The following is a 10,090-nucleotide window of genomic DNA, read 5'->3' as shown; positions in this document are numbered from 1 at the left end:
GACATTCTCAGGTATGTGTGATGGTCAAATAAGCCCTTCATTTTTTAAGATAAAGTCATCAGATGTTTAGGCCTTCTTGAAGAAGCCTTCATTTATGTACAAATATTTCTGGTTTTTTCTCCATTATGGCAAGTAGTTAACTAGCAGTTCATCCCCTCCTAGGAGGCCTCTACCCTTAGAACATCATAAATTTACTGTGTCTCATGCACAGTGATTTACACAAGTAAACAGAATGAGGGCAAGCACAAAAAATGGGGACACAATCATTTCTGCTATCAGCACAAGGGAAGATGGCACAAGTAGCAAGATTTCTGTTACAGAACAACAGGTTATGGATTCCAAAATTAGTATTAAAAATGATGATGAAAAATAAAATATTTTAACTTCTCTGACCTTAGCCCACAACAGCAGTGCCATGGCATTGACTGGAATTCTCCTAGACCCTGTGTTTTAGAGTTGTGTGCAAAGTTTGGTTTGAAATCTGGAACCAAGGCTCGTCTTCATCACATTCTGAGCCCAAAACCACTGAAGATTCCTGTACTAAACTGAAGATAATGTTCCACCTGCTTGGAAAAATTAGGCAAACACCTCTCTTCAGTGAAATAAATGAAAGATGTTCTATTTGGTTTTTAAAAACAGTCAGAAGGAGATAAATCTCTCTTCATCACAAGACTGGGATCATCCAAGGTAAACAGAGTTTAGCAAACAGGTAAAGTAAAAGCAATATTTTGTGGAAATGTAATATGATTTAAGATGAAAATGATTAATCATTTTAGCCAAAATTTATCTGAGCATCAAATACAACTCCAAAGGTCATGCTGATCTTGTGGGAAAGAGGCTCACTCTCACAGCTAAATCTTGCATTTCAGCTTACTAGGTAAAAGAGAACAACATATCAATGCCAGCAGGAGCAGGAAAATTATTGTCTCTCTACTTGGCACTGGTGAGGCCTCACCTTGAATTATTTCCAGTCCTTGGCCCCTCATTTCAAGAAAGACACTGAGGTGCTGGAACATGTCAAGCACTGGAGATAATGGAGGGTCTGGGGAATAAGTCCTACAAGGAGCACTTGAGGGAGCTGGGGTTGTTCAATCTGGAAAAAAAAGGAGGCTCAGGGGTAACCTCATCCCTCTCTACACGTGACTGAAAGGAGGATGTAGCCAGGTGGGGTCAGCCTCTTTTCCCAGACAACCAGTGACAGGGCAAGAGGAAACAGCCTCAAACTGCACCAGGGGGGTTCAGGTTGGACATTAGGAAGGATTTCTTCACTGAAGGCAGTCAAACATTGGGATGGGCTGCTCATGGAAGAGAGCAGTGTTCAAGGAACAACTGAACATGGCACTCAGTGCTATGGTCTTGTTGACAACGTGATGTTCATCAAAATCTGGATTTGATCTTGAAGGTCTTTTCCGACCTGGTTCTATGATTCTATAGTTCCAAGATAACAGAAATACCACCCCAGATGTCCATCTAACTGGAAATTCAAAGGACCCAGGAGCCACTGAATGGTGGAGGAGAGGATCTGGAGGTTCAGCCTGAACAGGATTAAATTATGTCATTCCGCTCTCAAAGTACAGGGAGAAAGTTTACTTAGAAACAGCATCCAAGTACATTTTACAAGTGTATCTCCCTTCTTAATCTTTACAGTCAACATAGAGAAAATGGATATTTATTTACAATTTTAATTAGAATACTTCAAAACTAATTTTCCATAACTTGGAGACTTAGCTCCTCTTCCCTTCTCATTTATGCAATAATTTTTCCTTATGTTGTTGCTTCTACTTCTTTGCAGTATTTGCTGCAGCAGCAGCAATTATTTAGCACAGATCTACTGAGATGAGGGTCAGAGGGGGGAAGGGAATCTTCTTGTGAAAGATTCCAGGAAGTTATGGGGTATGGTGAATGGTTTGCTTTTTTCTTGAATCTTATACAAGGACAGTACTGAAAGGTATTACCAGGCAAATACTTTTTTTTTGTCATAAGTTTAATCACAATTAAAAGGAAAGCATATACCTCATATATCTAAGTTTTCATTACTAGAGAAAAAATACAAAAAGAAGCATTGCAAAATGAAAGAAGTATTATCTATCCATGTGTAAAGGACACATACCTTGTGAAGATTAAAAATAAGAACATTACCATCATGACTAATAACAGGAAACTATTTTTTCATCTATTAGATTAAAATAAGAACAAGTTTAATATTCATAAGCTAGAAGAAGCAATCTTTCATGCATTAGTTCTAAATAGAAAAAAGCAATTTCAGTATCTTTCAGTCTTTCATCAGTAACTGAATTTGTCATACTTTGTGAAAGATAGCTCACTGAAGACAGTTTAAAATCATTTTTAAAGTAGTGGCACACCAACAGGGCATTTAACCCATTATGAGGTGACAGACTGGAGAGATTCAAGTGAAATAGTATTTTTAACTCCTGTTTATGAATTTTTATCAGTAGTGTCAATAGATTTTTGACACATAGTCTTATTAGTGCTTTCTCCAAAAATTTCTTATTATTGAAACAAAAAAACCCAAAAAACCTCTGTCCCCTGCCCCCCCAAAAAATCCCATCAACACCCTTCAAATCCAAGCAAAAACATAAAACCCCTTGAACAATCTGGAAGTTGAATTACCTGTGCTAAGGAATGTAAAGGAATGCTAAATGATGATCTCAACTCTTGGTTACAAACTTGTCAGAATCTCTTCCTTCCTTAATATCACAAGGAAACAGTTCACCGCACTGCTTTTGCTGCCATTTCTGTGTTCTGCATAATGCCGTACTCACTGGCTATAAAATGAAATGCTCCTAACATCAGCATAAGTAGGATTTCGCCCATTTCTTCCAAATTTATTTATTGTGATGCCATGAAGCACTGTAAGAGCTGATTTTAATTTTTTAAAAAGTTCCAGTATTACATAAAATGGACTGATAGCATGTGGAGGTAGGAGTTGGACGCCCTCTGACTAGGTTCTTTAAGAGGTTCCACACTAGGAGGATTTAAAGTTTAATACCAAATTTACTTTATATAATTGTTGTTTTATGACATTTTGATTTCCTAGAGTATTACAGCAGCACACTGAAATCACACCAGAAGTACAATGCAGCTATTGCAATAGGCAGCTGAATCGCCATGCAAACATGGTTCCCATTACCAGTCCCTGTATTCTCATCACCGTGGTGCTGCGTGTGTCAAGGCACCAGAAAGGAGTACAAGAGATGAACCAGGTCAAGCCCATTGCTCTCTTCAAAGTTCATTTTAGTAGCTGGCCAGTTTTCAAACTCAACCTCAGGTTGAGTCACACACACACTTTCTGCCCCCATGCTGCTCTGGCTAGCCCAGAACAGTAGTCTCCCACTAATTTTCTCAGGAAAAGCTGTTTATACAACCTGATGACTCATGGTACAGTTGTGTATCTAAGCCAAAGTTTACTTTTCAGTCCCCCTAAAAAATGCAGCTTTCTTTACAATAATTGGTAACTCCTGATATTCTTCCCTGAGCTCATTATTTTTGCCCTTCTCCTCCAAGTCTTCCTCCATTGTGGGGAGACTGGTCACAGTGAAGCAGCGTCAGTGTGGTGCAAGTGCAAAGGTTCTCAACTGCTGGGCTCCATCTCACATCACTCTAATTAGTGTATGTATGTGCTGGATGACTTTTTTCACTCTCTCACCTCATATCCTCTATCTTGTCACTTTCTGAACTCGGCTAAAATTAGGACTTTTAGATACAAAGTTGTTACTAAGTTTTTTTCTCATTTAACAACAGTATTCACAAAAAAAAAATAAGTTATACTTCTGGATCATTACAGCTAAATAATGCTTAAATATGTCTTTTTAAAAATTCTTGTGTTCTGCATCTTAGCTGCTAACCTCAAAACAAATTTATCAGCAGCATTCTTTAGGAACTGCTTAAAATGAAGACCAAAATGCAAAGGACAAACTGATGAAAAGTGAACAGAACTTGGCCTGTGTTATGGTGATTCTTTTGAAGACACAACCTTAGTTATGACAAGAGCTCTCCTGTCTAAAACTGATTAGTAAGTTAACAGATCATTTTATTCCACTACTACACCATAGTATAAATGCCTAGAAAAGCTTTACTAGAAAATCTTGACTAAGGATACACTTAAGTGGTTGTGTTTACATTTGGAAACTCAGATCTTATCTACAATGGTTTTCTCAAGTCCTCCTTCCCACTGCCATAGCTATTTTTCAGATACATCAAAAGGAGCGCTTACCTCTGCATAGTTCATCCTGTGCAAGTTCTACAATCAGCTTAGGATTTCCTGGAATCCAAGAAGCATGTTTCAGATTGTAAATGAGAATGCTCTTGATTTAAAGTGAAATGTTCCGAGCTAAGGATTTCAAGTGACAAAAGATACTGTTTTTTGAGTTTTGCTTAGGCCATACTTTAGCCCAACCATAACACATGCAGGTTTCACATTAAACTCAATCAGAAATTTACACAAATAAAACAAATTATGTCTCCATCCTCAGGTTGTAATGATAGAATCACAGGACAACTGAGGTTTGAAGGGCACTTGGCAGGTCTCTAGTCCAACACTGCTAGTCACAGCCAGTTGCACTAAAAGTCAGATGGGCATAATCCAGACAGGTGTTAATAAACTCCTAGGATGGAGACTGCATAGTCTCTCCAAACCTGCTCCCATGCTTGACTGTCATCACAGCTCTTCCTTACATCCAGCCTGAAACTCTTGATTTAATCTATGCTGCTGTCTTGCACAGCTGTGAAGAATTGAACCCTGTCTCTGCTATAACCTCTCATGGGTACTGGCAGGCTACTGTTAGGCCTTCCTGGAGATGTTGCCTCTCTGGGTTGAAAAAGCCTCCTTACATCAGCTTTCCTCATAGAGCTGCTAGCAAAAAATGGAAACAGGTTCCAGCTCTTCCCTTCATTCAGATTAAAGCTTTCAGTCAGGCCACCTGAATTTGAGAAAGTTGAACTTCAACTATAAGAGCTATGAAAGCAACCATGGTGATCTAATATTTGTTTAACTTCACTGAGAAAACAGCAGTGAGAAGTTGTGGCCATTGTTTACACACACAGTCTGGACAATATTGTCAAAAAAGAAGTAGAATTATTGAAGGCAAATAACAATCACGTCACTGAACCTGCTGGCCATGTCTCACTTGATGCAGACCAGGATGGAGTTGGCTTTCTGGGTTGCAAACGCACACTGCTAAGTCATATTGGGCATTTCATCCAAAAACACTCCCAAGTTTTTCTCCCGAAGGCTTGCCTCAACCCATTACCCACTCAGCCTATACTTGTGCTTTAGATGTGCTAATAATGAGACTGTCGTAGAAGATGAGCTTTCCTTTGTAGCAGACAAAGGAAACTTCTACATTTACTTAAGCTTTTCTAAAAAATTTTCTTTCCACACTACATATTATTTTGCATATATATAAATACATCTATTTTCATACATCTATTTAAAATAATAGGTGCTTTGAATAGTCAGTTTTACTTGCCAGCTCACTGGCTGATTGGATGATTCACCAAAGTCAGGACTGTTTAAAATTTATGGGGTTTATTCTCCTTTTATCAAGCATTTTCTACATACAGAACATTCACATGGTATAAATTACAGAACAAAAACTGCATGAGACAGACTACTGCAATTGAGTAACAGACAGTTTACATGATTATTGTTTGTTCACAATGGAGAGGAGTTCTTAAAAAGGAAAATAGATTCAGTAGCTAGAAATGTAAGCAAATTTTTATCTCAGTTAAAGCTACTTACCAGGAGGTTCGCTCAAGCTAAAGAGAGATCTACTGTACCACACAGGGCAGAATGCTCAATGCACACAAGATTACAATGCTAGAAAAGTCCAGATTTCAAAGCAATTTTACACAATCTAAATTGCAGTAAAACTTTGTTTAAAAAAAGATATTTTTTTTCTGATTGCCTTCAGTAAATGGAGGTCATTTTAAGAGCTTATAAGCATTCTTTAGCAAAAACATAATAAAAATAAAAATACTCTTAAACTTCTAAGTCATTGCTCTGAGTCTGGATAGATGTTCACTGCTGGCTTTCTATTGACTTCTTATTCTACTTCTGGGAATCTTATTTTTCCCATTTACATGTTTAACCAGTGTTATATTAGAATACTAAGTAAACAAACTATAAAAAATACAAAGTTTTTGTTGTTTGTTTTTGTCCTTTTTTTTTTTGCACTAATCCAGTTGGATCCAAGAACTAGAAAATCTGTAGAGCTAACCAAATGGTTTAACAAATAGGAATCAATGGTACAATGAATAAGCAAAAATGTCATCTACTGGTTGTAGACTTCAGTTCTTTGAATTCTCATTTTCTTAAAATGCATTTTATCTATGTTTAATTAACAGTTTCCTCAATGATATAAGTGAAGCTTTGTGATGCCAGGTTTTAAGAATGTATATTCTGAAAGGATGTGCAATATTTCTTTTCAGTAGGCTTGAAACTCCTTGCTGACGACACCCTGTGACAGCTGAAAAACCTAGCATCTATATTTTCTAAAAAAAGGTAAAGCTTCTGCAAGCAGCTTTCTCAACTAAGACACCATAAAAATAAACTCCAAAATGCAGTGATCAGAAAACACTGCAAATACAATTTTTCTTTTTCTTTTTTTCCTGTCCATGTATGTTGCACAACTTGTCACCTGGAATTTGATAGCAGAACTTTCTTTCCAAGGACAAGCAATCCTGTAGCCACAGTGGAAATAAATTTTATAATTTCTATGTTTGTCTTTCTTGTGAGACTTTCGCTTCAAGGCACAAAAAGATTTAAGAATGGACTGGACAGGATATAACATTTCAGCTTAAGGAGTCAAAGGCTGTTGTACAACAGCTCTTGTTCTGTGTCTGAAGCAAAAAAACCCCAAAATTTGAATAATATTTAAGTCTTCCATTTACAAATGCAAAGTATCATATTAAACTTCCTGAAGCTTTTTTGATTTTTTTCTCTTTTTTTACACTAATTTATTATACTTATCATCAATTTCAATATTTAGTTATTTCAAACAACACAATCTCAGCTGATAATTAATAAGGAGTACTATTAGCCATCATTTTTTTAGTCACTTTATGTGGAAGCTGATTCAAATTGTGTACATGTCAAAGAAATAACAGGTATAGAAGGGCCTAACAATTTTAAATTAAAATTGTGTAAATTTGAAGAATGGTGTAATTTAAGTGCAATGTACTGTAAAACTATGAACTCAGTAAATATCTAACACAGATTCTTACGCTTCTCCAACCCAAACTACTGTGTTGCCTCTCTCAACTTCGGTGATTTCACAATTTAATTTATTGAGCCGTCCATCCAGGATAAACAGAGATTCCTTGGAAGGGGTCATGAGATACTGACCAAAAAGGCCACTGTCTTTTATGAGACGGTTCTTACTGTTCCAAGGCCATTCACCTGCCTTCATGGGTTCCTTCAGACTCTTCACCATCTTCACCTTGCCAGAAGAGAGCTCCATGAAGAGAACATCAGTTTGTGTGCTGGAGCTGCAGTAGACATTGTATTGATGAGCTTCAGTGAAGGATGGCTGAAAAGCTACATCAGATATGTGCAAATTGGTGTGAATGTCAAACGCATCCTGTATTTCCCCTCTCACTGTTATGGACTGGATCCTGAGGAGGCCTTTAGCATCGTCAATGCTGAGCAGGTAGTGTCCATCTGGAGAGACGTGCGGCGTGCCCGTCACGTCGCCGTTGTATCCGATCACGGAGTCGGTAACGCTGTCCACGATGAGCTGCGGCAGGACAGCCCCGGTGGTGTCGGGCTTGCAGCAGATAAAAAGATATCCTCCAAGATGTGTGTAAGCCAGTGACTCGGGAATGCAATTATAATCCTTTAAACTAACGGTCTTGATGTATGACATCGTTTCTAGATCAATTTTCTGGAGCATGGGCTCGTCCTTATGAAGAATATATCCAAACCTGAAAGGAAAAGCACAAAACCAAAGTCAGAGCTACTGGGTGCATAATGCATAATAATGAGTGGGGAAAGCCACCATAGCAAAGGCGATAATATGTGCAGCAGTGTATTGCTATACATCTCAGCTTCAGATATTTCAGATATTAAGGAGTTCATAATATTTTATTTTTAGTGTTGTAATTTAGAATGTATTAAAAAAATGCCTAAAACCCATTTATTTGATTAATGGGAAAGTTCTTTTTTCCTACTGACACAAGGGGAAAAGTAAACCATTACTTTCTATATCTATTCATGTCTAACTTTTACAAAAGCCAGGAAGGAGAAAAAGATTAAGTATCAATAGATACCACATCCTACATATTTGAATTCAGTTCATAGAGCTCTTCGACTTACTTGGGAACACCAGCTTAACCCAGCGCTCATTGTTATTCAGATCATTATCTGAATCTTCCTTATTTTAATTCAATAGAAATGAATATCATAAAAGGATTTAGGTTTATGCCTGCTAATTACCCAAACACCATATTTCTTACAATTTCAATGATCCTTTATGCTCTTCCATACATCAAGAAACTTTCACTGAACATGAATAATATGGTTACATTTTAAAATCCTAGAGCTGATTGATTGTAACATTTTAATATAAACTATATCACTATTCTTTAATGGTAACGTATATGTTCTGACTGCACAATCAACTGACTATATATATATGCAAAAAAGATACTTCTAAATATTATGGAGTGATCTGAAAGTATATTAGCTTTACTTATCTAAGTAGCTTACACAGCACTTTCCCCAAACAGCTGTTTTCTTTTGGCACATTTCTTGGCACTTTCCTCTGAATCTTTGATCCTAAAAATGAGGCTGCATGATGATAAATCTAATCTAAAAATACCTTTCACATCCTTTCAATATAAAGCCATATGACAGCCAGAATGTTCCAACAATTGAGTTGACAATAACACAAAATTTTCACACTATACTTGTAATCCCAGTGTACTTACTAATCAGTGAACTGCCAAAGAAACAGGCAAAAAACGTTTCAGGACATTGTTCAGGCAGTTCCTCAGCATAAGGTAGGGTGAATTACATTTGTACTTTCTACTGAACTGATGTAAGAAAACTTTTAATTTTAGTTCCACCTTCAAAAATGCTTGCATACTGCTTCAGTATCATAAAAGCACAGAACTAAAGAACTATTTCAACTGTTAGGGACCTTAGGATTTCATCTAGTGCAAATCCTGCCCAAAAGGCTCAGTGTGAATCACACTGTCCACAATTACAATTTGATCTGATTATAAGATCAATTTTGTCTTTAATTATGAATTAAATCATCTTGGTTAGGAAAGTGTGAGTGAGCTTTTTTGGAAGTTATGTCCAGATCATTTACTCAAGATACTGTTATTTTTCTAGTCATGATGTCTGCTGTTCTGTCACAGAGAAAAGAAAAGGATCATCAGGCAGAATTTGATTTTTAGATTTTTTGGCAACATAATATCTGTTAATCTTTTTGGGCAGCCATTAACTCACTGATTCCTGGTTTCATTATTAATTGTAAGTATTTTTCAGCTATAAGAAAGAGACCTATGCTGTATTATGGACAAAATCATCCTGTAATAGAAAAGGTTAAATAGGTAACAACACTGGCATTTCACATCTCCGTGTTTAATAACCAGTGTTAGACACATGAGCAGTGCTTACAAAAGGACAATGGAATTGGCTTATTGATTGTGTTTTTACATAACAATGTAAAGCAACAATCAGTGAACTATCCAGGAACATCAGTATTCACCAGAAGATAAAGGGAAAATACCTAATTTTAAGGTCAATGTGATGACATTATGACTGAATAACTTAATTTTAAGCTCTTATAATATTATTTAATCTATTTTAATAAGAGAACACAGTGCAGAGAGTTTTTGCTTTAACTACTTTTGATCTCAATTTCAGTTGCAAACACAGAGTACATTTTTTTTTTAGACTGGCAAGCTGACCTTGTCTTTAAAAACATTATTTTTCTCTTTCAGCATACCAATATATAGTCATGGGAAAAATCAGGAAATCTTTTTTAAAAGTGAAAGAAAAGGCTCTCACTGAGTTGTTTTTAGCTTACATAGGTACAGACATATATCCAAGTGAAATTTT

General features: G+C 36.6%; 1 protein-coding gene across 2 annotated transcripts in view; it reads right to left on the bottom strand.

Moving 5' to 3' along the window:
- Positions 1–5,531: 5,531 nt before the first annotated feature.
- FSTL5 (follistatin like 5) overlaps positions 5,532–10,090 on the bottom strand; it is a 272,462-nt gene continuing 267,903 nt past the window's right edge. For both annotated transcript variants that reach the window (XM_064710753.1, XM_064710754.1), the window contains one exon: positions 5,532–7,944. In XM_064710753.1, the coding sequence (XP_064566823.1) occupies positions 7,242–7,944 (703 nt within the window). In that variant the 3' untranslated portion in view covers positions 5,532–7,241. The remainder of the gene's footprint in view (positions 7,945–10,090) is intronic.

This window comes from Zonotrichia leucophrys, chromosome 4, assembly GCF_028769735.1.
Source record: "Zonotrichia leucophrys gambelii isolate GWCS_2022_RI chromosome 4, RI_Zleu_2.0, whole genome shotgun sequence".
Lineage (NCBI taxonomy): Eukaryota > Metazoa > Chordata > Aves > Passeriformes > Passerellidae > Zonotrichia > Zonotrichia leucophrys.
Note: the sequence above shows the minus strand (reverse complement) of the source record. Positions and strands in the feature narration are given on the sequence as shown.